The 27,029-nt window shown below is 41.5% G+C and overlaps 2 protein-coding genes across 3 annotated transcripts in view; one reads left to right on the top strand and one right to left on the bottom strand.

Moving 5' to 3' along the window:
- Positions 1–712: 712 nt before the first annotated feature.
- snx21 (sorting nexin family member 21) lies at positions 713–20,291 on the bottom strand. Of its 2 annotated transcripts, XM_046056250.1 has the most exons (6): positions 20,095–20,287; positions 10,908–11,226; positions 9,699–9,910; positions 8,674–8,815; positions 7,218–7,383; positions 713–4,746 (listed from the first exon to the last, which is right to left on the bottom strand). In XM_046056250.1, exons 2-6 carry the CDS (start codon positions 11,191–11,193, stop codon positions 4,254–4,256), a joined length of 1,299 nt encoding a protein of 432 aa, XP_045912206.1. In that variant the 5' UTR covers positions 11,194–11,226; positions 20,095–20,287; the 3' UTR covers positions 713–4,253. The 2 variants fall into 2 exon arrangements, with proteins under 2 accessions (XP_045912206.1, XP_045912207.1); XM_046056251.1 differs by lacking the exon at positions 8,674–8,815 and having other exon boundaries at positions 7,218–7,282; positions 20,095–20,291.
- Positions 20,061–27,029, top strand: part of LOC123975095 (deoxyribonuclease-1-like 2) — a 31,507-nt gene continuing 24,538 nt past the window's right edge. The window contains exons 1-2 of the mRNA XM_046056252.1: positions 20,061–20,350; positions 23,321–23,504. The gene's annotated coding sequence lies outside the window, so the exon portion shown is untranslated. The remainder of the gene's footprint in view (positions 20,351–23,320; positions 23,505–27,029) is intronic.

Raw genomic sequence — 27,029 nt, 5'->3', positions numbered from 1 at the left:
AGGAGAGGGGACAAGGAGTGGAGACAAGAGAGGAGGCAAGGAGAGAGGAGACAAGAAGAGAGGAAATGAGAGAAAAGAGAAGAGTAAAGGTGAGAGGAGACGAGAGAAAAGAGAAGAGTAAAGGAGAGAGGAGACGAGAGAAAGGACACAAGGGAGGAGACAAGGAGAGAGGAGACAAGAGAAGACAAAAGAGGGTACGAGGAGAGGGGACAAGCAGCGGAGACAAGAGAGGAGGCAAGAGAGAGGACACGAGGGAGAAGACAACGGAGGAGAAAAGAGGAAGACAAGAGAGTTCACAGGAGAGCAGACAGTGGAGGAGACAAGGATAGAGGAGACAAAGGGGGAGGACAAAAGAGGATACAAGGAGTGAAGATAAGAGAGGCTACGAGGAGAGGAGACGAGGAGAGGGGACAAGGAGTGGAGACGAGGAGAGGGGACAAGGAGAGTGGAGACAAGAGAGGAGACAAGGAGAGAGGAGACGAGAGAAAAGACAAGGAAAGGAGACGAGAGAGAGAGAGAGAGAGAGAGAGAGAGAGAGAGAGAGAGAGAGAGAGAGAGAGAGAGAGAGAGAGCAAAAACTCCTTTCCACGGCGCAAGGCCTCACATTTCTGTAATTTGAAAACAACACGTTGGTGTTACAGCCTCAACGTCAGCTGCCCGACATTGGTTTCCACTGAAGGTCAAACACAAAATAATAATGAGAACAGAAATCCAAAATTTGTAACAAATTTATTCCATAAAATATACTTGTATAAAGCTCTATGAAGCAGTATCGCCGCTACAGTTCGATCCACATTTTAAATACTCCACACAGGCTGCATCTCCACCGGTGAAATCAGGGAAGAGATGTCGCACCTTTGACAGATAAGAGCTGCTTGTTGTAAACTGCAGTTTTAAATTCTGTTTGGGTTTCAGTGGAAATGCAGCCGAACACACAAACTTCTCCGACTGAAACACAACAAACGCAAAAAAACAAAAACAACAAAACCCCCTCACATGCTGTACATCACATCATGTGAACTGGAGATGTGTGCGTTACATTACGTCAATTCAAATGAGTCTGAAGAAATTTAGTGCACATGAAAAGTGACAGTTTGTCCGCTGATAGGGACATTATTTATAATTACCACACACCTGAAATATGAAAAGAAAAGTGACCGTTTAATATGAGGGGCCGTTACAGAAATTATTTATAATTACCACACACCTGAAATATGAAAAGAAAAGTGACCGTTTAATATGTGGGGCCGTTACAGAAATTATTTATAATTACCATGCATATGAAAAGAAAAGTGACCATTTAATATGAGGGGCTGTTACAGAAATTATTTATAATTACCATGCATATGAAAAGAAAAGTGACCGTTTAATATGAGGGGCTGTTACAGAAATTATTTATAATTACCATGCATATGAAAAGAAAAGTGACCATTTAATATGAGGGGCTGTTACAGAAATTATTTATAATTACCATGCATATGAAAAGAAAAGTGACCATTTAATATGAGGGGCTGTTACAGAAATTATTTATAATTACCATGCATATGAAAAGAAAAGTGACCATTTAATATGAGGGGCCGTTACAGAAATTATTTATAATTACCATGCATATGAAAAGAAAAGTGACCATTTAATATGAGGGGCAGTTATGGGCATTATTTTTAATTACCATGCATCTAAAATATGAAATGAAAAGCGACCCATTCGTGTGAGGGGCCGTTGAGGACATTGGTAATAATTACCATGCATATGAAATATAAAATAACGAGTGACCGTTTTATATGAGGGGCTGTTGGGGAAATTATTCAGAATTACAATGCACATGTATTTTTCCTCTCACATACACAACACGGTACAATATGTGAATGAGTCTGGCTTCATATATGTATGTGAGGAAAAGTACATGTAAATGCAGGTTAATTGTGAATAATGTCCCTAAAGGCCCCTCAGAGTTTGACCTTTAGTCCACGTAAAAACACCAAGAGTTACTAAGGATTTCACAATCGTGCAGCATTGAAATAAAAACAGATGTCGAAACAAGCCAAAGCTGGATTTTAGATTCAGTTTGCGGGTCTGAACCACATCAGATTAATTTAACCGCTCAAATATTTGTTGATTCTTTACGTCCAAACTACAACAAATATTCTTTTGGGAATATAATGGGCTTCGTGCAAGAATCACTTGAACAAACTATTCATTCTTCAGTGGCACTTACGAACGATTGAGGAGAAATTGTTGTAGGAATAAGCCACAGCATTGAAATGACAGCAATACTCATTAGATTCCTTTAACTGCTAAAAATATTTGTTGTTTTCCATCTGTGTCCAAACTACCAGGAATATTAATTAATGCTTGAACAGATTTGTTCTTCTGAGGCACTTCTGAGGCACCAGACCTGTCGTACGAGCCATATTTTACCTTTTTCCAGGTAAAAAAAAAAAAAAAAAAGCCTTTAAATTAATAAATGCAGAGTTTAGATGTAAACTAAACTAAAATAAAACCGTAGGTAATATTATTATTTCGTTAGATGTCACATTACATCAATGTGATGTGTGAAATGAGAAGAAAAGCTAATAATCAAACCTCATTGATGCTGAAATCTTAACTAAGCGAGCGGACTAATCATAATAATAATGTACAGCACATTATGGTCTATGCTTTATTTAGCCGATAAAACAACTAATGATTAAAGGAGTTAGAGTGACTCGTCCACTAATCACAGTGTCCTTGTGCGACACTCTGAACCCCGAGTTGCTATATATGAACAATTTACAATTTAATTAAATGCAAATTTTGAGTTTTTACTGTGAAAAAAAAGCAGGAAAAGACAGAGCAGCTCTGAAAAAGGCAACGCATTAAGGATGAGTATAACTACTACTTTGTAACTGTGCTTAATGTTGACTAGTACACTGCTTTCAGTTGGTCGTGCTCGTGCAGCATCTCCGTAGTCCATTTCACAGACTGGAGAATATCTGTTGGGGGGGGTCAGCAGCTTACTATGAAGTGATCACATGGTTAGTGCATAAATCTGTACATGTGCATAGTCTATAATGTCTGTCCAATGCGTCGCTTTATAATTTCCCTTATGTGTTAATGTTTCGTCCCTTATTTAAATCACTTGTTTTAAACCAGGAGTAAGTCTGTTCTTCTGCTAAGAAGAGTCAGAAAACCAGCTTCAAAATGACATTTTGACTTTGCTTATGTAAATTTAAGTGAAATTAAGTCCTCAGATCTATTTTAATCCCTTTATCTAGTCATCCAATCCATGTAAAAAACAAAACAAAACAAGCATTTATCATTATTTTCCCCTGAAAACATGAACTTAATGATCGAGTCAGACACATGTCTGTCAGCTGACAGGAGGAGAAAAGCTCAATCAGTGCTTTTGTGATTCCAGCTGATAAAAGATTTAGAGATGATTTAATTCTCTGTTTTAACAGCGGATTATTACATACTGACAAAGCTTGCATTTAAATCGCCTGCTGTATGTTACAAACATCCAATACACATTTATCATTAAAAAAGTGCTATAAAATGATTTTGTTCCCTCAAATCTAAACTGAAATGTTAACCACAGCATCACATATCCAGGAAATAATCCTGAAAAGTGCCAAAGAGACGATCCTAAAGGTGGATTTGGAAAGTTGTGCATTAATTCCTTTACTCTGTGATAAACTGTAGAGGCGTGAACTGAATATTACTGTGCGACCTGTAGCTGCGGGAATTCTTTTAACAGGCACTCTGAAGATTTTGACCTGTAGTAATACCATAGAGAGCGTAAGTCCCTCCCCTTCCGTTGGACCAACATGGGACCTTATTTTGGGGAAAAAGATTTACGTTGAGAGCCAACTGAATTTTTATCCAGTTTGAATTGTGTCCTGAATTACTCAGTTTAAAAGAGAATATATGTCAAGAAAGTTTGTCGTAAAACTGTTGAAGACTGTGAAAATTAGAAAGACCACAAACACCAAAAGTCCCCGTTTCTCTCAATGACTGAAGTTAATGCTACTGAAGCTGCCGTACATTCCCATTGGGCGGAAGCAGAAGTGGGAGGGACTTAAGCTCTTCTTATTCTGTCTTTTTTCTTGAAATGACAACTTTTCCCCAAATATTTAATACTTTATTCTCGGAAGCGCAGATGTTTTTTCTGCAGCCCTCCTGTTGTAGTGATTGGACTCTGCTGTGTGTGTGTGTGTGTGTGTGTGTGTGTGTGTGTGTGTGTGTGTGTGTGTGTGTGTGTGTGTGTGTGTGTCCTAGCCCTCCCCCTCGCTCTCCTCCAGGTTGTGTTTGACTAGAAACTCTTTGATGGTCGGCTGATTGTCTAGCCCCACCCACCGCTCCTCCAGCTGGTGCAGAAGCTCCTCCCAATGCCGCTTGTCTCTTCCCGTCTGCCACGACAGCCGAACCACCACCCGCAGCAGCGGCATCAGGAGGGGGTGTGGCCTGTCGACATGCTGCCGCGACACGGGTTTATCCTCGCGTGGAAGGGGCCTGTCCTCTGATGTGTCGGCCTGAGTCTCGGCCGGGGTTAGTACACGAAGGGCGTGGTCACAGTGATCACGCGCCTCCTCCAGCTGGTCCACTTCCTGGAAACACCACGACAGCCCCACCAGAGTGAAGAACCAATGGGAGGAGGCCGGAGGCGGGGCCTGAGCCTGGTTGTCATAATAACATTCCCAGCCCAGTTTGTGTTGCAGCCTCTTGGCGTTGAGCAGCGGCCCCAAGGCATCCTGGTAACGTCCCACCCTCAACGAGACAAGACAAACTCAAAACACCAAACACTGGAGCTGCGACTCTTTCACAGGCGAGTTAAAAATAAACCTTATATATATAAAAACTGATTTTATAGGGCATTTGCAGCTGAGAAGTCAAAGTTTCAACTTTTAACGACATTTTAATTTCAGAAATCAAATATTAATTCAAACTAACCAGCTGTTTTAGTTTCCGTTCATTCATTGGCTCAGGAAGCATTCAGGCTCTCTGCCTGTATGATTTCTTTACCTCATCTCTGAATCAGGACGTTTATCTGTAGGATTCTTTATTGATAGTGCTTCTCTATTAAATACTGCTTATTTGTCGGGTACGTTATTGAGGGTACTGCTGGTAGAATAAATCTCTAAGCTACGTTAGTTAGTAGTGGTGCAACACATTGTGGTTGATACGTGATCTGTACAGATTTAGAAGATCCTTTTTTTTTATTTTTGAGTACAAAGTTTAACCATCACAGTGTGAGAAAAACCTTCACCGCCACTGTTACATATAGAACGTCAGACCAACAACCAGACAACTGCTTTACCAACACAAACATCACCCGAGTGCTACAAGTTATACTGAGGTGCAGCTCCCCGACACCCAGTTAACTCATGACTGCGACCTTACAACAAAAACTCACGGCTGCTTTCTGATCAGGCGCCGTCGTGCTGTTGCCGAGGCGACATAAGTTTCATTTTACGGTGGACGGACTGCGACATTACAGGGTTGTGTTGTTTTCTTTAGCTTGAAATAACCCCAGACTTTGGACACTTTCTTCTTCTTCGTCCCTCGCTATTTTCGCTCTCTTCCTCCACTATGCAAACAGCGCCATCATAATCACGTCGTGTTGACGGCAACAGTTTAAGCGCGATGTGCGACGGTAATAAATGTCCGTGTAAAACAGTGTGCTATGTAGTTATATGGATTACACAAAGAATTTGTGTCGATGCAATTTAGTAATGAATTGTTTCAGCCCTATCAGACATATTGATGTTTAACAGTGGATCTGAACCCGGGTCTCTCCCACCAAAGGCATGCGTCTTATCCACTGCACCAACACGTTATTATGCAAAATTCACTTTTATTATTGCAACTAAATGCTCTTCTTCTACAATCGGCCTCATATAATTATTTAGATGTGTTCATTATGTTGTTGTTTGTTTCCAGCCAACAGTTCAGCTACTAATTAATTTTGAAATGTGGGAAATTTGACTGTTTTGATTTGTAAAGAAATTAAGCAATTGTAAAATGAATAAACGGCGTAACTTCCACACTCCTGCTGTCATCACTCAGTTTAAAAGTGCTCCCACACAGCTGAGGGCTTCATTTCGTTTTCCCTTTGATGTGAACGGGAGCGTTACGTTCACTGCTGTCGGCAGAGGTCAGGTGCAAAAAAATATATATATATAATGAATTTTACCCAAACCTTTCGTTTTGCTGATCCGAGTAAAAAACGGGACATGATCCGAACTGTGAGTTTTGCACCACAACTAATTAGGCTCAACAGTTACATACAGCTCAGTTCAGTTTTAGCTCATTCGTTAAAATTCAAAACATAGAAGCTTTGAATAAAAATGGGACCCAGAGTTGAGTCAAAGTCAAAGACGCATTTCGGCTAATTTATATTATGTAAAATTTATATTATGGGAGCAAATTTCAACTCATAGTCCAGTGTTTTCACTAGGATTTGTTTTTCCAAGTGGGGTTGGTAGACCCTGAAACTGCTAGTGTCGTAAAGCAGGCATGTTAGGGATACTTTATCTGTTTAGGTTCGCCACATTCTCCGATCATGGATAGACCCACATGAAATTTGTTTAAATTTTTTGCCAGATTACTCATTATTTTTTTCCCCCAAATTGCATGTTTTCCATTGAACCTTTTCTGAATTCTGTGTTATACGATTCAAGTGCCATTCGTCATCAGAAACAGTGTGTAATCATGTGGTGGATGAATAAAAACTCAACAATTCAATAAGAAAAAAATTCAAATTGGATCAATATCAAAGAGTTTGATGTATCATGAAAAAATACTATATATTTAAATGTATGTGCAATTATTTACGCGGACAATTGACAATAAATGTAGTGCCACAGTAGGGTATTAAAATACTATAAATATCTCTAAAGCAGCTTTATCTTGCGGGGTTTTTTTGTGTTTTTTGGGGGAATATATAACCTAATTATATTATTTTTGTCTTTCTTTCTGGGGGACAAGGTGATCGGTTTGGAGGGGCGGGCCAAAACACATTCTGGTCCTGTGAAACCTTCTCAAGTTCAATTAAACCTGAAGCTATTTAATTTATAATAGAGAAAAGTAAAAATGTGTCACACGCAATATCGATATTCAGCTTGAGCATAAACTTAAGTTTTAACTTGTTAGAGGTAGATCCACATTCTCACTGGACAGCTCTGATGCTCAGATTAGTCTGAGGTTCGAATCAAAGTTTATATCAGTGTATCGGTTACCTGATGAGCACCTGTCCGGTCTGCAGGTCAGTCAGGTAGAAGAACTGTCGGACACACAGCGCCCCCTGCAGGGCAGACAGGGAACACAGGTGAGACAGATACTGTTCAAAGGCCCGGCTCCGCTTGGCGATCGTCTCCGCGGTGAAGTTCCTACGCAGCTTCTTTCCTGCAGAGATTAAAAACAGGAAGTAGGTCAGGATTAAGTGATTTATAACTGCAGCAGTAAATAGGAAACAGGCATGGCAGCAAAATTACCTTTAGGTCACACCTTCCGCATTAAACCTCTTTTTTAATGAGGTCTCTCTGTTGTAACTACAGGCTAGTTTGTACTTCTGTGTCAAATCTACCCCGTATCCTGATGCGTATGGAGGACTGATCCTGACAAATTCAGATATAAATAAATGTTCAATAAATAAATAAGCATCCGATTAAATGCACAAAAAATAAAGTAGATAAATTATACAAGGAGACATAAATGTATATATCTATTTTAATAAGCTTCTTTACTTATTCATCTTTGTAATAATTACCTTATTTATTTATTGTCCGTTATAATCTTCAACTTTATTTATTAATAAATTATTTTTAAAATGTATTTATTTATGTGTGTTTTAATATTTTTGTCTGTTTTATTCTTCCTTTGCTTTTCTACCCTATTTATTTCCACAATGGTATTTATTTCTGCCTCCTCTTTACATTTCTCTATGCATTTCTGCCTCATTATGCAAATGAGGAGGGGCTGTGTCTCAAGGGGTGAACTTCTCAGCAGTCAGACAACAGAGGTCAACTCTAAACTCACACGTCATATATTATAACGGACAATAAATAAATAAATAATTATTACAAAGGTGAATAAATAAAGAAGCTAATTAAAATAGATATATACATTTATTTTTTTATTGTATAATTTAATTACTGCCTACATTTATTTATCTACTTTATTTTTTTGTGCATTTAATCAGATGCTTATTTATTTATTGAGCATTTATTTATTTCTGAATTTATTTCTGAATTTGTCAGGATCAGTCCTCCATAGCTGCGCACCTCCCCAAAAAGCAGACGGCAAGAACTATGATTGGTCGGCTTGGTAGCATCGTATTTCCGGCTCGGCCTCTGCCTCGACCGGTTTAAGGGTCGTACACACCGTCTCCTCCGATGCCTTCTCTCGTTTCTGCGTTTTAGTAATTTCACCGTTCAACATCGATCAGCTCCGACTCAAACATGATCCGCTCAGGTTCAGTCGCCACAGTTTGTAGTAGCCTACAGCAACGAAGATGAACCGCAGCACAGTGGAACACAGATACGCCTCCACCAACTAGTGTTTTGGCGGCGTCATTGCAGTGACCCGCCCCACGTTGTATGAATTGGCCTTACCCCTGCTAACAACAGTGTGATTCTCTGAGTGTTAAAAACAACTTGGCTTCATGTTAGGACAGATGATATCAATTCTACTTACGTGGGAAACAGACACGCTCCATCTGGACTCCGTGGTTACGGCGCAGCGTGGCGTGGAGCCGCTGGAAGTCGGAGTATCTGCGTGTGATGATGGCTGGCGTCTTATCGCTGCCGCCAGACTGGATCACATGGATGGTGTACAGCTGGAGAGAGACAGTGCTAAATCTTCTCCTCTGTAGGAGCTTTTGTGTGGTCATTTAATTAAAAATCTTTCTGTTTCAGGCTTTTCTGCATATTCAGGAAGTGTCAGGGCTTTTCTTTGGTATTGATGAATGGGTGTTTGTGATGTTTTAAATGTCACACTGGCTGGAAATGAAGCTAAAAGTGCAGATTGATAGAAGTCTGCTGAAGTGGTGCATTCATGTTCAATCGTAAAAGTGACTTAATCAGTTTGATTGTCTACATTGATAGCAACTGAGAACCGAAGTCACATTCCTTATATGCGTTCTCATACAAGGCTAATAAAGCTGAGTCTGATCAATTCTCAACGACAAAACCCCAACTTTTTTCCTCACTGGCTCATAATTTCCTTTCAACTGTGTGACGATCTTGATGTATTACATAATAAGAATTACAAATATAATTTTTTGTGGCCGTCTTTGCTGTCTACTACGAAACAAAGACAATAAAATACAAAAAAAAATAAAAACCACACAATCCTTGTTTTATTATGTAAATATAACTGGATGTTAGACACAGGCAATACTGTGCTTCATTTTCATCTTTATCTCTCAACAGCTGCTCTAGAAGGAGCCCTCGCTCTTTTATTCTGAAGGACTGACACCAAACTTGATAAATCCCACTAGTGTTTAAGATCACTAGGATCACATCAAACCCTGCGTAGAGCTGATGGAAATGTCTGGAGGGAACGTCAAGAAGAAATATTAAAACTACAAAGGTCATTAAAACTGAAGACAACATTATTTTAAGCTATTTTAATCACAGCTCAAGCGCCTTAGTTCCTGCATGACCTGCATTAGACATTCTGGTCTCTACCCGCCCCACTCCCGGGCTGTTTGAACTCACCACATATTTAGAGGAGCTGTCCTGCACCACGCTGGCGTCCGTCACCTCAAACAACAAGTTGTCCGTCAGCCGCCTACCAGCGGGGGCGGGGCTTCCTCCTCCGAGTCCACGCAGGCTCCTCCAGCTCTCCTGAAGCTGCCGAGTCAGCAGGGAGGAGGAGGAGGAGGAGGAGGGGGAGGGGGCTACCGGAGACACGCCCACGGGACTGGTGTCTACATATGAGAGGTGAGAGACGGGTCACATGACGATCTACTACACACGTGTATTTCTTGTAAAGACAAAAAGAAGCAGAGTCAGAACGAACTTCTTTTATTTTTTAACAGTATCATCGGGGTGGTGACGGCGCAGCCTTTGGTGTGAGAGACCCGGGTTCAACTCCCCACGGTGACACATCCACCAATATGTCCCTGAGCAAGACACTTAACCCCTCGTTGCTCCAGAGGCGTGCGACCTCTGACATATATGGCAACTGTAAGTCGCTTTGGATACAAAGCGTCGGCTAAAATGAATAAATGTAAATCACTGGACCAAATGCAAGAACCACAGATGCAAACAGACGTGTTATTCAACAGCAAACACAGACTGCTTGTATCAGTCATGTGCAGACAGTCTGCCTTTGTCCGCTGTCTGACTTCAGGATGATCTTTTAATCTCTGAGCTTCTTTTTTTCCCCCCATCCAGCCAGTCCAACGCCAATAACTGACCATCTGCAAATAACTGATCGCCTCTGAAGATATTTAAACTGCTAAAAAGGACTTGATTAGTTATTATCCAGGACAGAGAGCAGAACAGAATACTACAGTATCGCCTATAATCACATAAATATCTGATTATGCTATAAAAACACTCCTTTGGCCATTAAGGTTATGTTGTGGCGATACAATCAATTTATGGACGACGATCGCTTTTTGGCAACGCAGAGTAGCATCTAGCCTTCTTAGCTTCTTTAGCTTCTTAGCATTAACTAAGCCTGGCAATGTCGAGCTAGGCGGCCGTGGTTTCAGCAACCGGTCACCTAAGCTCCACCCACGAACCGCCTCATTGCCCAGTTTTGGTTATCCAGGACTGACACGCTGCCAAGATGCCGACGACCTGCCCCGCCCACTTTGAGCTTCAAAACAGCTTCTTAGAAACCTGCGGGTGACGTCACATCACAACCGCCATTTTTTACAATCCAGTTATGGTTAAATGAACAGAACACCACCTCACCTGTGCTGCTGAGCCCCTCCTCCATCGACTCTCCCAGGAAGTCGGAGTCACTGTCCGGCCCCGACCCCTCGACTCCGTCCTCGGCTCCTCCTCCGGCGCTGTCGAAGCACAGCGTCCCCCCGAGTCGATCAGTCACACACTCCTCCTCCTCCTCCAGCTCCGCCTCCCAGCTCTCCTCTTTAAACTCCTCCTCTTCCTGTCCGCCTCCTGCTTCGTGCTCAGGTCCCGCTCCCTGACCATCTTTAAACAACGAGCGCTTCAGACGGTCCAGCAGCCGGGTCGCCATGAAGCCGCCTGGCCTCCGCAGGGGGGGGAGGGGCTAAAGACGCAACAGGGGAACAGATAGTCATTCACTTTTTATTTCTATAAACCGACAGTTACGATTATTGATCATCTAAAAGCTGCTCGGATCCAGTTCAGTTTTTGTTTGGGTTTTAAGATCAAACTAAATTATACTGGGTTTGGGTTACAAATCCATCACAGATGATGTACGGGAAGGCGGGGCTCGAGACTCACGGCGTCCTGTCGTCCTGGGGACGATAGAAAATGTGTTTGGGACAAAGAGAAATATTCTGTAGGACGCCTCTAGGACGAAAAGGATTGTGTGGGCCTCACCTGCTCACCTGTTCCCGCGGTACAGGTCCAATCTGTCCTCTCAGGCACAAACGGCTTGCTGACCTCTCAATCGCGCCGTGTAGGCTCGCGTTTAGCGCCACACATCAATCTTCTCCGAGAGTGAAAAACAAATCTATATTGCGATAACGTAGACGAGAATCATCTCCGCCCAGCGAACACAGAACAAGAAACCCTCGCGCTGAGACGCTAGCAGCAGACATCTAAAACCTGAAGCACGATCTGGCTCTGTTTGGGGCCGTGAGCTGCAGAAGTTAACATTTGCGCTGAGATGTCTGCCTGATTGACAGTTTCTACCAGCACAGTCTTGAAGGGGAGCACAAAAGAGTATCGGTCAGGTAGACTTTTAAAATATATCATGAATTCTCATTAAATAATGATGTTAGTCTCCAAATATTACAATTTTCTTCTGGACATATAAGAGAACAAAGATATGCGAGATTCTGAATGTGCAGAAAGTTTTGAACATGAGCAGAAAACCTGGTGAAAGAAAGTCCAGGGGCCGTATTACAGAAAGGTCCTAACGGGCAGATCCTATCCTAACTGCTTGGTAACCATGGTAATACGTGTTAGGAACTGATTTAGGAAAAAGGCCGTTACAGATGAACAGTTCCTGAGTCGATGTTCCTGTTTTACAGAAGCATCCTAACTTCAGGAGAACTTTTACTTTTCCACCAGCTAGTGTTTGCTGACTCGTTGCTCTTTAATTGCTTTTACAAAAAAATCAACAAAATGTCAACAGGCAGAACTTAATTGATTCTATTGTTGCGTTTGGTGACAAAAGACTCGTTAGTAGAAAGGCTGTAGGCGATGTAACGCTAGATAATGTCTCATTATATAACATAATGTAAAGGCTTGATGTAAGAAAAGGATCCTAATGAAAGTCTTTGATAGGAGGAGATCGTTAAATTCAAGTAATTACATGAAAAACATTATGACGTTAGCAGCCTTTATTATTATTAGCCTTGTTTTTAACCGTCATTATTAGCCTAACTTTCCCGAGAAGAGTAGCCTAAGGGTTTCTGCCGGGGTCAGAGAAAGAGCACAGGAGGAGCCACCAGCGGTTTCATCTGCTCTTTGGACACAATAGTGTCTTCATAGCACTGTCAATGGACTTATTTTCTTTTTAACAACATCAGCGCTCTGCTGGAAGACTGGAAACTGTGTCCGCTATTTTAGCCCACTCTCTCCCGAGTTAAACCTTATTAGGGCCCGAGCACGAAACGTGTGAAACTGAAAGTAACCTCAATTTTGGGGGCCTAAACATACTCGAAAACTCACCAAACTTTGCACATAATTCAGAGGCAGCAAATCATTTTCGTATTTTATGGGTTTCGCTCATGGGCGTGGCAAAATGGCTCGCTAGCGCCCCCTACAGAGCAGTCCCCGGACAAAGTTTAACCTACATGTACGGAATTTCTGTGGTACGTGTATCATGCCCACACGCACGTTCTCTTAGAGCCATTGCCTAAACCCAACAGGAAGTCGGCCATTTTGGATTTAATGGTATTTTTTTGCGATTGACACACTTTGTAGTTTAACAAACTCCTCCTGGGGATTTAGTCCGACCGACTTCAGATTTGTGCTGTGCAGTCTAAACCCATTGACGATTAAAAGTTGTGCGAACGGTGAGTTTTTGTGGAACGGCGTGCCCGTGGCATGGCGTCCAAAATCGATGATTCGCCATATAACAGGAAGTTACTGTAACTTCCTTAAGAAAGAAACAACATTTTGATTTTAGGACGCTTTACATTAACTTCAGGACGGTTCAAATTGTTTTTCAGGACGGTTCCGGGACGTTACTGATCTGTATGACATTTATTTTAGTGCACAGTTAAAACTTTACATGTCTCTACATCACAGCTTTATGTCCAGTGACTGCCTGGAGAGTCTAACATTACACTAGCCACTAGGTGAGCATTACGCCGCGTGTTACATAGTGGTGTAGAGTAGTACTTATACAGTAGTAGGTATAGTTATAGTAGTTTTAATTCTTCTACCTCAGATTTTATAAGTGATCCACTGTTTGGCATCAAGCGTCACATTCTGACCATAAACAATTAACCATCTAGTTTCTTCTATTTACACTCCGGAGCAAAAATCAGTCACAGACAAAATGATTAGACATGTATCGTGATAATTATCGATATCGAATGATATGAAATGTTTTTATCGTGATATCGTATAAATCACACTTAAAGTCAGTGTATTTTGACATTTCATATTTTTCTGAGTCATTTCCTCACAATGTTGATTACCCACATAGTTCGCCAAATATTTTCTGACAAATAGCTTCATTTTGTGCTCAAAGTTGCTTCGTTGTTAAAACAGGGTTGTGACGTATGACTATAGTGATTCCATACGTCATTCTCCAAGCTTGCGCAGGCGCACTGTCACGCCTCGTAAAGTCAGAGCATCAAACCGATAAACATCGTTGTGAGCTAGCTAACCTACTTATCATGTAATTTACTTAGAACTTACAGCAGGTATGTCTCTCTGTGTCTGATTGTCGGTTTGTCTTTCTAGTTTAGTGAGCTAAGTTAACTAAGTTGTAGTTAGCCAGGTGTAGTTATTGCAGAAAGTTAGCCAACGGAGGGTCTCATTTTATTTTTTAGTTTCCTCCTCTTGGTTTAGTGTGTTGTTCTTTTTCTTTATGGCATCTGTGCGTGAGGTGTTTGTAATCAGTGGAGACACGTCTTGGGTTGGAGGACAGAAAACGCGTCGCACTTTCACCTGCAACCGTCTTATATACAGTCCGCAACACGTTTCCCCGATGCATCGGCGGAGGCAATGGTGTCAGAAGTCTGGAGCTGAGGAGCGCTGCCATCAGCGTTGCTGAAACAGTGAGTTTCAAATGATCGCAATGATTTATTCACACTAGCAAACTAACGTTAGTTGACGAAGTAAAAACGTTTATTAATGAACATGACGTGTTGTCTGTGTGTGAGTGAGTATTACATCCTGATAATGAATAAATTTCAACTCGTGAGGCAGGTTTGAATCCAGCCATGGGCTTCTCTGTGGGGAGTTTGCATGTTCTTCCTGTGTTCATGTGTGTTTCGGTGCAGAATGTGATATTTCTAAATGTGTGCTGAGTTTTGTAGATGTGTAATTAGTTTTATAAAAGGGAGCAGTAACGGCTTTGGCCAAGCAAGAGGCAAAGATGTGACAAGAGCAGCTGCACAATCATAGGTCGTAGCTACTCTGATGAATAAAACTTTGGTAAATTTTCTAAAGTGTTTGGCTTCTCTGCTTGTTTTTGTCAACTAGCGGCTCATTAATATGGAGGCACTGAAACTTAAGAAGACATTACACATATTATATTATTTAACACATCTCAGACCGAACATCAGCAGAGACAGAACATTATCAGCTTCGTAAAGGTCGATCTCATGGCAGGTCAGGTGGTTTTTCCGTTTAGTTTGGCTTTTGTTATAATTACATTTTCTTCTTTACAGAAAGGACCTGAATCTGTGGAGGCCAGACATTATTAAACATCTGTACTCGACTGCAGCTTCTTCCACTCTAACTGAGACGTGATGGTGAACGACGTTCAGAACATCCATGAACGCAGCACGCAGGAACCAGTTACGACCTTATACGGTTTGTGGTTAAAATGATTAGCGGTCCAGTCTTCAGTGGTGCTGGTTGGTGCCTCGTTTAATTTGATTTCAGTGCCTCCAGAAATAAAATATTTTGTAGGTAAATTTCCCAGATTGTGCAAAGAATTAGAATAATTTTATAAATGGAAATGCATCACACCAACATTTGTATTATTATAAATCACAGCTAATTCTGTGAAACAGCCATTTTGGAGATTAAAAGATAAAAAAACACATGAACAGGACATTTTACAAATTACAAAAAATATTTCTAGCTTCATGAAGATATCATTTATTGCAGGACTGTTTTACTGGACTGCAACAGTTTTAGCTTGGTGTATCTTATTAACAGAAACTAGTATTTAATGTACATGGATTTTCAGTGCAAACAAAAGCTAATGACAATTTTTAGTCACAAGGTGGCAGCGTTGGCTCACAATACAAGAAGAATTTGGTCTCACACATGTCCTATATGTTGTCTTTTCCACAGATTTCTCTCGGTAGTTCTGCATTTCAACCACGATGGAAGCTGAGAGGTTGCTGTGATGGTGTGTTATATTCTATAAACATGTTTTTCCTTTCCCCAGCAGAGGCATCAGCCCTCATGGAGTCTAATGCACCTGCCCCGCTTAGCAGATCGGCCAAAAGATCCTCATGGATGGATGAAGCAGTCGGCCTTTGTCGGTTAACGGTGTAGGACATAAATGTGAAACCAGCACAGAAGTCTTGGGTCGCGGCTTTCAGGTTAAGATCTTTATTAATGAAGGCAAAGCCAGATCAGTCCTACAATTAATATTATCCTCGGCCAAAGACACAGTCAGTCACATTTGATGTCAGTAGCCAGTAGATGTTATTTAAAATATTTTCTATTAATAAAATCTTGAGAATTGTACCGCTTTGGTTTGCTCTTGAGTCTTTTCTAGTTTAAAACGTTGTTTCATTTTGACCCATTTGGTGCATCCACACAAATATTTTCCAATTCCAAGTTCCAATCTGGTGTTTGTGTTAATTGCAATTCATAAATATTAGAATAGTTTTATATAAAACATGTTTAACCATTAATGCACTCTGAATCTGTTCAATATATAAATAATTGCAACCGCTTAACATGTGATAAATTTTATTGTCAACCAAATGAGGCTGTATAAAAAGTGTAATTACCCCGTTCTTCAGGACACAACACATAAAGGTAAGGACTTCATAATGTGCCTGCCTCAGGCCCAGCAACCTGCCTGTAAGCTGGATGGTATGTTTAGTAATATAGGGACACAATATCTACAGCTAAAGCTGGTGAAAATATCTCATAGCCTACATAAATAGAAATCAGATTCCGTTTTAATCTCCCCAGTTTATTTTTTTTTATTTATCCTCTTAGTAAAGTTCATAACAAGTCAACTTTATATGCAGAAGATCAAGTAGACGGTTGTATTCTAACTGTAGACAAAATAGCACAGTTCAATAAAAGTCACGATGTGATTATGATGGCGCTGTTTGCAAAGTGGAGGAAGAGAGAGAAAACGGCGAGGGACAAAGAAGAAAGTGTCCAAAGTCTGGGATTATTTCAAGCTAAAGAAAACAACACAAGTCTGTAATGTTACCGTCCGTCCACCGTAAAACGAAACTGATGTCGCCTCGACAACAGCACCTGATCAGAAAGCAGCCGGTGTTCTGCCAGCGGACCACAGAAAAGGTAACTTTAGCATTTAACTGAAATCATGATTGATTGTTGAGCTGAAGCCAAAGTAAGCCGCAGACCTCAGCTGAAAATGTGACCTCGTGCGTTTGTTGTTTACATTTTGGGCCGTGAGTTGTGACCTCACAGTCAGGAGGTAACTGGGTGTCCTGCGTGTGCTGATCCATCCTTTCACCCATAACAAACAACAGCTGTTTCGTGTGCAGGATCGCTCATTTCGCATTTCACGTTTGACATTTCACGTGTTCTCTTGACATAATGTTGTTTTGAGACCAGCGTCTGGTGACAGAACCGCTGTCGGCTCGTGTAGCGTGTGACCCCCTGTCACCGAGCAGTCACGTAGTGTGAACAACTTCAAGACTCCCGTCACAAGACGGCAAGTTGTGTAGTGTGAACCTCACGTCCATCTGGCGACGCTGAAGGTCGTGCAGTCTGAGCCTTTAGATTAACTTGTAGAGCACTCGGGTGATGTTTGTGTTTGTAAAGCGGTTGTCTGGTTGTTGGTCTGATGTTTGCTGTACGACACGCTATGAATTTGCAAAAGGATCAATAAATATCTATCACCTATCTGATCCCGTTACCAGGGGGGCGCCGCCGCCGCCGCCATGCAAAGGCACTTCTTAAACGATGCATCGATGAATCGTTGAAATAATCTATAGAAGCTTTGAATACTAAAATCATCGTTAGCTGCAGCCTGACTTTAGTGTGTCTTTGCTTTTTATATGCGGTACTGGTAAATGTATTTGTTACTTTCCACTAGGGGTGGGAATCACCAGAGGCCCCACGATACGATATCACCACCATACTTATGTCACGCTACAATATTATTGCGATTTTAAACATATTGCAATGTAATATTACCTTTTTTTCAACTTCAGATTGTGTTCCCAAAGGAAAACTCTTTTTCTAGTGGACTGAAAAAGCAATTGATTTTATTATTATAGTGCAAAAAAGTAAAATTCTCATGTACAATTTATATAATAAAAGACAGATACTTGGTGTCCGTGTATCGATACAGTAATGCCACAGAAAATATTGCGATACTGTGCTGTTTCCCGCACCCCTACTATCTAGCACTGCCTTAAGGGGAGCCTTTGTTAAGATATACTTCAGAGAGGATTTCCCTGGGCCTGATTAACGCTTTGTGTAATCGATGTATAGAGAGAGGTCAATACTATGGGACACCATAAGAGTCTACTCTATTATTATGTCTCAGTGTCTTAAGGTCAATCAGGCGGTCACTTCCACAATCCAGTTTCACTAAGAAAAAAATAGTCATCACATTTCAGCTGTTCAGACACACTGATCTACATCTGAAACAAACCCCGGGCAGAGACGGCAGCCGGCTGCGCTGGCTCCAGTTACAGAGCTGGCAGCCTCTCTGAATGGAAATCATGTCACACATTAATAATGCAGCGGTTTGCTAAGTCAGCCTGCAGCCAGGAAAACAAAACACGCAGCGAGGCTTTGGTCTGCGGGGCTGCCTGCCACGGGATCCTTCAGTCAGAGATTCAGCATTTTCAACACATCAGGTGTCTCTCAGTTTAATGACGTCTAACACCTGGAAGTCATCGGCGAGAGTTTATCTTCCCTACAACTCTGGGACACAAAAGTGCCAGGACAAATCTGAACTAAAGCGCGGTTAAGAGCTGATAAAGTAGTTATGACATCTTAAAATAACACTGATTTCAACCGGCTAAAGCAGTTATATAATATGTATAATCGTAAAGACTAAAAGGAAAAAGATTTTAACAGGCTCCTGATTTGGTTTTGTCTTGAATAACTTATTATTTATGGTACAACAGGATCCAAATTCAAAGCAACAAAAGGGTTGATGCATTTGTGGATATTTTAAATCTAATCTGCAGCCAGAATGCATGATGCTAACATACCTAATATCAAATGAATCCACCAGACAATTCAGAAAGTACAATCTCTTCCATTGTATTGTTGTGCTGAATTTTGACAGGGGGTGAACAGAAACACATTTAATCATAATTAAAGTAGTTCAAGTCACAGGTTGCTAGACTATAAAATGTCACACAAAATGACAAAGGTTGCGGCGAGAACCTCAAGTCTTTAAGATACAATAATATAACATTTAGGACGATGTAATTAGAAAACGTTGACATCTTTCCACCCCGCCTTGCGCCCGATGTAAGCTGGGATTGGCTCCAGCCCCCCGCGACCCTGTACGCAGGATAAGCGGTTGACGATGGATGGATGACATGTTTCCAACGCTGAAGTTAACTTCCGATTTGGCAGTTGAAGGCTTAAGGGGAAAGTTAAGGGAAACCCAGGTCCAGATCAAAAAATATGTCCCAGAGAGGCTAAAAATTTGAGAAAAAAGGACAATTTGTGTTGTTGTTTTTTCAGCATGTGCACCACACTAAACCAGATCCAGTTCAAAAACCACTGTCAAATCTGGACTAGAAGGTCCCAGAGAGGCTAAAGTTTCTTTAAAACATAGTTCCATGGTGGTGTGGGAGCTGGACCCGGTTTAATGTAGTCTTCACATATAGAACAAAGGTTTCACAAACCTGAAACTGTGACTTAAAGACTCTTCAGCCTCTCTGAAACAATCTAGTCCAGATCTGACAGCTCTAGGCATAGTGGTTTTTGATCTGGACCTTCCCCTAACATAACTTTAGCCTATTTTATCAATGGCACAAACTAGTAATCAGCTCCCAGATTAGTCGTACACTAACTGCCGGCTGATTATTTGTTTAATAAACCGTTTAACGACGACAAAATGACTGCAAGAAGGAGAGGAAGTAGAAACCTACGAGGCGTCCGTGAAGGCAGCGTATTAGTCTGTTAACTAGGTGGTTAACACCCAAATTACCGACGTAAATAACTTGAACTATGCACCAGCTTTAGAGGCATGTTGAATAAATGTGCTGTGCAGATAAAGGCTAATGCTGTTAGCTCATTAGAGAGCAGTGTAAAGTGAGCGAACAAGCTAACACAACTTTCCTCTCCGGTGTTTATACATTTAAAGTTAGCTAGCTCTCCCAGTGCTTGAAGCTAACTCTCACAGCTCCAGTTAATCCAACCATTTAAACTTTACACCCTAAACACCTAAACAATAAAGGAAAAGTCCTGTTTCTGTGACCCGTCTGACTGAATAAAGACGCTGTGCTGCTAACGGCTATAACGGTGGAAAAGTTAGCAAACAAGCTAACAGAGTTTGTGTACTTGCTGTTGTTTACTAACTTTATTTTATCTCCCTGTTTGTTTTTATTTCGGATTAACTCACCCCGGGCTTGAAGCTGACTGTCTCCGCTTCTGTTAGTCCATGTCAGCAGGTGAATGTACCGTGTGAAGCTCCGGGTCAGGACCTCCCGGCCGGGCTCTGCTCCTGTCGGTGCTCGCGGGGTCCACTCACAGCTGACTGTATCCCGATTCCTGCGACCATCCCCGGCTGCAGCCTGGAGGAGGAGGCGGGGCCGGCCGGATGTCTGACTGAGCCCATATAAGGCAATGCACTACCTCGTACGGTACAGCAGGGGGCGGTAAGGAGCACTGATGGTGAAAACTGTGCACAATTTAAAGTCCAACCATGTGGTGACAACACGTGTTTTTAACTTAAGCATTTTGTTAGAGGGTTGAGATGGAGCTCTCGAGTAAACTCGCATCTGAATATCTATGATATCTAATGACATAAAAGTGGCAACACTGCAGTTTAATAACAGAATGAGAGTCTGAAACCGCTGTTTTGCCAAGTAGTTTTTACTCTTACAAGGAATTTGCTTTGGTGGGTGACATTTACACTGGGGACGCAGGGGACATGTCCCCGCCACTTTTTTAAATAGCTGATTTTGTTCCTGTCACTTTTTGAAAGAAACCTTGTGAAAGGTTTATTTGCACAAAAAGAAAACATGCAATGCAATGTAAATATATCCAACGAAGGTTAAAATCAAGGGCAACTGGACTTGGTTGAAGATACTGGAAGACGTTTCGTCCCTCATCCAAAGGACTTCTTCAGTTCTGAACTGAAGAAGTATGTAAATATAGAAAATATAAACGTGCATTGCCAAATGCTAAAAAGCAAGCTACTGATTATTGCATAATATTACATTACATTTCTATATTTTGAATTGCCACCTGAATGTTGTGTTTCCCTTTAAAGCCTATAAATACAGACATTTCCACCATAAATTAGTGCAAAAGATTTCTCTGTACGCAGGATAAGCGATTGACGATGTACGTGTAGGAAGGCAGGTGCGGGCATTGCAACAGGCGTAGCGACAAGCGGGTAAAGAAGATGGATGAGAGACCGATCCTCGCCGTCTGTGACTTCACTGAACAGTTATCGGGACATTAACACGAGGGCGTTTGCATGACTAGATTTATCAGCCAGGGGACATGTCCCCGCCACTTTGTTCCTGTCACTTTTTGAAAGCAACCTTGAGAAAGGTTTATTTGCACAAAAAGAAAACATGCAATGCAATGTAAATATAGAAAATATAAACGTGCATTGCCAAATGCTAAAAAGCAAGCTACTGATTATTGCGTAATATTACATTATATTTCTATATTTTGAATTGCCACCTGAATGTTGTGTTTCCCTTTAAAGCCTATAAATACAGACATTTCCACCATAAATTAGTGCAAAAGATTTCTCTGTACGCAGGATAAGCGATTGACGATGGATGGATGGATTTCTCTGGAGAAGGACCACCAGACCCCCTCCCCCACTCAAATATCTCAGCTTTGAATAATTCTTCAAAAAACTGTTAAAGTATCATGTGATCTTGTTTTTGTGACCCCAATATTGACCGAATGGCCTTTTGTACGAGCGCCGTGTGGAGCCGCGGAGAAAGATTTTTATGACACCTGCCTTTTAAGTTTGTATAAGCAAAGCACCACTGCACTGAACAAGACCAGGTCAGGGAAGCCTGAGTCAGTCAGAGTGCTAAAATAGTTAAATTTAATCAAAAACTAAATGCGTTCTCATAAAATAGAGCAGTGTGTATGTGTGTGCATAAAATCAAATCCCTCAGCTTCAGCTCTGATTTGGCCTCTCGTTGGCTTCCATTGTCCTTCTCCTCCTGCTGATTCTCTTCATCGTCCTACTCCCACAGCTCCTCCTGTTCCTCCTCCTGTTCCTTCAGCTGTTTATAATATATATAATAAAGCCTATATGCATATATATAAATGCATAGGCCACATAAATAATTTTAGTATAATGCATTACTTATCAGTGCCTGTGCTGTCCTGCCTCATCAGCTGTCCTCCAAGGAAGAGGTTGCATCTAAATTCTTTCGTTTCGACATATTTTCCTGCTCTGTTGTCAAACCTGGGCTGAGTTTAGCCCTGACAAAAGGTACTGAGTGTAAACGCCTTTGATCGGCACCGTTGAGCCAATAAGACTTTAGCAAAAACGATGATCAGTCCAAGTTGGGAGGGACCGCCCCTCTATATTGAAAGTATTCGTTTGGCCCAGTCTGATAGACATAGACAGCGTTCACTGCAGCTGGACGGCCAGCCAGTGCGGTCGCAGATCATTTAAAGTTGAACATAAGAAATGGAAAAATAAAAATTCTGGAAAACCGGCTGGTTCGGCCTGAAATGGCCCAGTGATTCGGGATTGTTCACAAATGTAAGCATTTGTTAGGAAGGGATGAAGGGACAGCATTGTAATGGATCTCCAGGCTGAATAAGTGGTGTCACAGACCTCCTCTCGTGTTTAGAGATGGTTCATCCACGTATAATCTCGTGTATGCTGTCCAGTGCAAGAAACGAAAAAACCTCTACACAAACGCATGGCCCCAGAAAGGACAGCTTCAGGTCTAGACTCAGCAGTTTACTTACATCTGAAGGATAAGGGACCCACCTTTGAGGACGTATGTGCGTATTTTGGACATGAAGGACGGATGTTTGAAAGAGGTGTCAAGGAGGCCATTTACACCAGAGTGGAGAGACCCGCTCTCTTAATAGAGCAGGAGGTTTGCAACACCACTTATCCCCTACTTACAATGCTGTCCTGTCTGCCTTGGGTGTCTCCAAGGACCATAACAACTGTTGTTGTAACAGCCAGGATCGAACCAAGCGGTATACGTCATTTTGATAACGACACCACAGAGGTTAAAGAGCTGGGATTCCCAACCAGCCAGTCAGAACTGAAGAAGGCTGTCGGATGAGAGGTGAAGGTTTTCTTCAACGAAGTCAGTTCCTACTGCCGTCCACCAATATGTCCCTGAGCAAGACTCTTAACCCCCAGTTGCTCCCGAGGCTTGTGATCCCTGATGTATAAAAAAAAAAAAGCGTCTTTATTCATTAACATGATAGAAATAAGTGTGATAGCAATTAAGTAATTTCAAAATATATGACAAAATATAACTTTTTTTCAATATTAAGGAAAATAATCCTGATTTGTTATTAAATCTTGTGGGGTTTTTTGGTGGACATGTTCATATGGGTTGATGAGCAACCATTTGTCATCCTGTTGTCTCACTTCATTTCCGTTCCCCTGACGCCAGAAAAAGAAGAAGAAAACCCCTAAATCCTGACTTTCCCACGGGCCTTGAATGAAGCAACATTGGAGGGCGTGGCCAACCTGACCACTAATGTGTTAAAGTGACATCAGCAGCAGCAGCAGAGCCTCCACCCAACAGAAGCAGCAGGAAACTCAACAAACGGTCGAACCTCTGCTCACCTGAACAGGTAAGAAAACCAGCAGCGCCAGCACTCTGTAGTGGGACTGGACCAGTAACTGCTGCTGGTTCTGCTCAGTGTGTCGTTGCTTTTGAAGTGTGTGTGATTTTAAAAGTTTTAAAAAGTTGTTTTTAAAGCTGAGAGTTAAGTGCCATGTCCTGTTGTTGTGCCATGTTTGTGCTGTGTAACACATTATATTTTCATGTGTGAGTCCTTAAAATGTTGCTTTCTTGGATTTATTCACCTGTAAACTCACCTGTGAACTCTTTAATTCTCAATTTTAAACGTTTTAAATTTACCTTTTTAGATATTACTTTTATCATCACAAAATATTTTTTCTCAGTTTTTCTTCATTATTGTAGATTTGCATTATTTTAAACACAAACTTCAGAAATATTTGTTATTTTAGCAAACTAAAGTTGAAAATTAAGTGATGTAGAGTTGCCAATAATGATTAGTTTCATCATTCATTAATCTACCAGTTGTTTTCCAGAGTAATTGATTAACATCTTGGTCTGTAAGATGACTGGGATCATCGAACTGCTTCTTTTCCCAACTGTCCAAAGCTGAAAATATTCAGTTTATTGTCACATAATAAAGAAAAGCAGCAAATCCTCACAGTTGAGAAGCTGCCAGTTTGGGGACATTTGGTAATTTTACTTTTAAAAAATGACTTCAATCATCAAAATCATTTTCTCGATGAATCGATTCTCTTATTTGGGATTCAACAGCGTGTGAAAACTCACTATGAGTTTAAGAAGCTATCCTACCCAATACTTTGTTCAAACTCCCTTTAAATGTTTTAAATTCCTGCAGAGTTTCCAAAGATTTCAACAATACAAAACACAATCTAGAAAGTACTGTGCAGTTATAAAAAAAAATGTTGTTACCAGCACAAACCAAATGAACCACTGGAGCAATGCAGAATGTATGTGGGAGAGTTTGTTATGGCATAGAAGGTGTTTAAATATCCAAAAACAGACTTAAAAGTCTTCTAATGTTTGATGTCAGCCACAGTTAACTGGTGAGTGAGCGACACATTCAGAACAAACTCACCAGTTTACATACAAACCAGTCTGAAACTTGAGGGTGTGAAAAGGCTTCCCGGTTCTTCACGTGATGTGCTTCCTGTTCAGACAGGATGTTGTGGTGAGGCAAACTGGAACAAAGTGCAGGAAGCTCTTAACGTTCGCTTCGGTCACTAGCCCAATCTCCATGTCCACACTCACAGACTTTGAGGCCCGTTCCCGGGAAGTCCGCGAGGCCTTAGGGCTGTCAAAGTGTGCGAGGGCTCTCTCGCGGGCATTTTGAGCCCATTTCGTAAGTAAGGCTTTGCCTGAGGAAATTGCCCACAGTTCATAGCGTTGTGACGTGAAATACGGGGACACCCGGAAGGGAGAGAAAAATCCACCACGGTAAACAAACAAGCATGGAAACCAACACTGATGTTAAAATTGTTAGAATTTATCTTAACATAGATTTAAGATCGCACTTCGCTTATGCAGCTATTTAATTTAGTATTTGAACAGCGGTGCATTGAATTTAGAATTAGATTGACATTTAACTTTCGTCCACTCTGTAGGGCGGTGGTCGGCAATAGGCGGGCCAAAGGTGGCCCGTGGCTAGATTACTTTGATTTAAAAAAAATAATAATTAAATGCTGAAACAGATCTCAGTCATGACAGCAAACGTTACTCACATAATCACTTCCTCTTAAGTGATTGTGCCTACAAAATAAAAGCATGAGAACATATTTGCAGGAGTACGTTATGTCATGTTTAAGTGAGAGCTTTTACTTTGAAATGTTCTGAAGGAAATTCAAAAGAGTCGCTGGCTTGTTTGACACAATTCCCTCTGCCTGGAGATACTGGGGACACACGACAATAAGCGTCCATAGGTTGATGTGGACCAATCGCTGTGATGTACACGATCTCTGCACAATCACTTTTTTTGAAAAAGGACGAAAAAAAGGATTGAACACACAACTTCCTGAACGGGAGTCCTGTGCACCACCAACTGAGCTAATCACACACGCTAGACTTATTTTCCGACCCCTGCTGTAGGGCGAGAGCCTGCGGGACTTATAAATCAGGCAAAAACACAAAAATACAAAGCGTGCAGCGGGTTTCATCGTCGTCAAGGTAACGAGATATTGTGGCAAAGCGCTGCCCCGTTCGTGTTTTACATTATTTTGAACCCTCACAGCCTCCTGTACTCAATCACTTACCACGTGCCGTTAGGGTTCAGGGCTTATGGTTTAGGGGGGCCATTAAGATTGGGCCACTGAGAGGAACCGTTATGGCGTCACAGACACGACGTTTGTCTCTGTAATGACGTATTTTCACAGTCTTATGGCCTTTTCACACGGGAAGCGATTTACGCGCCTCGTAATTCATTTTCAATGAGAGGCGAGCGTGTAGGAAGGGAGGTGCGGGCATTGCGACAGGCGTAGCGACAAGCGGGCAAAGAAGATGGATGAGAGACCGATCCATTATAGCCTATCAACCAACGTTACTTATAGTTTTACTTTAAGCTAGGCTATGAAGGAATACGGTAGCGCACAGGAGCCGTTGCCGTGGTTACTATCTATAGCACGCCTTCCGTTTACTCACGGAGCGCTTGTGTCTGTTCACGTGAGAAGCCCAAAGCGACCCCGCGAGGCCGCTGGACGACGCAGGCGTCAACAGTTTTACGACAAACTGACTTTTTTTAACTTAAATTATCTTTTTTAAATTGGCATCATGTGTGTAATTCAGGGCGCAATTAAAATGGTATCAAAACATGTTGATGTCTCTTTCCGTGAGGTCCCCTATTGGTCCACCAGAAGGGGCGGGACTTGCGCTCTCTATTGGACAGGAGGATGATGGTGTGGTGGGATTGACGTACGTCAACGCACAACATTGCGTACCCGCCACACAACACGAAATGCGTCTTTGCAGCACTTGACTAAATGACGGGTGAATGTGTTGTGGCTTAACTGAAATGAATGTATTCTGAGCTGCCTCTTCAGGCGTCTCCTCGTTATACTTGTTTGTTTTGTATGTGTGTGGGTTTTGAAGCGAGTTGCATTGATCACACTTTGTAAAGAAACCTTTTTTGGAATTAAATGTGACAAAGAAAAGAGGATATGTGTATTGTGTGCTGTCAACACTAAAATTAACGGTCAGGATGTAGAATTCGTAGAGTCATATAAGTACTTGGGCGCTATAATTGAGAATAAGCTGAACTTTGATTGTAACGCCAATATGTTATGGAGAACAAAAGAAGCCTTTTTTGTCTGAGAAAGCTGGTGAATTTCGGTGTTGAGAGGCCCCTGATGACTCTGTTTTATTGACTTTTTTTGTTGATTTTAGTTTGCGTCTCTCAATCTTAAAGTTAAAAATGCTTAAACTAAGGTGATACGTGAACACTGGTACTCAACAGAAAAGTCTGTCTGATTTATAGAAGACACAGCTGTTGAAGAAAGCAGAATGCATCCTGTCTGACAGCACCGAGGGTTTCGGACCCTGCCTTCGGGTTCCCACTCCAAGAACG

Source organism: Micropterus dolomieu, linkage group LG08 (genome assembly GCF_021292245.1).
Source record: "Micropterus dolomieu isolate WLL.071019.BEF.003 ecotype Adirondacks linkage group LG08, ASM2129224v1, whole genome shotgun sequence".
In the NCBI taxonomy this organism is placed as follows: Eukaryota; Metazoa; Chordata; class Actinopteri; order Centrarchiformes; family Centrarchidae; genus Micropterus; species Micropterus dolomieu.
The sequence above is the reverse complement of the archived record's forward strand: the minus strand, read 5'-3'. Positions and strand labels throughout refer to the sequence as shown.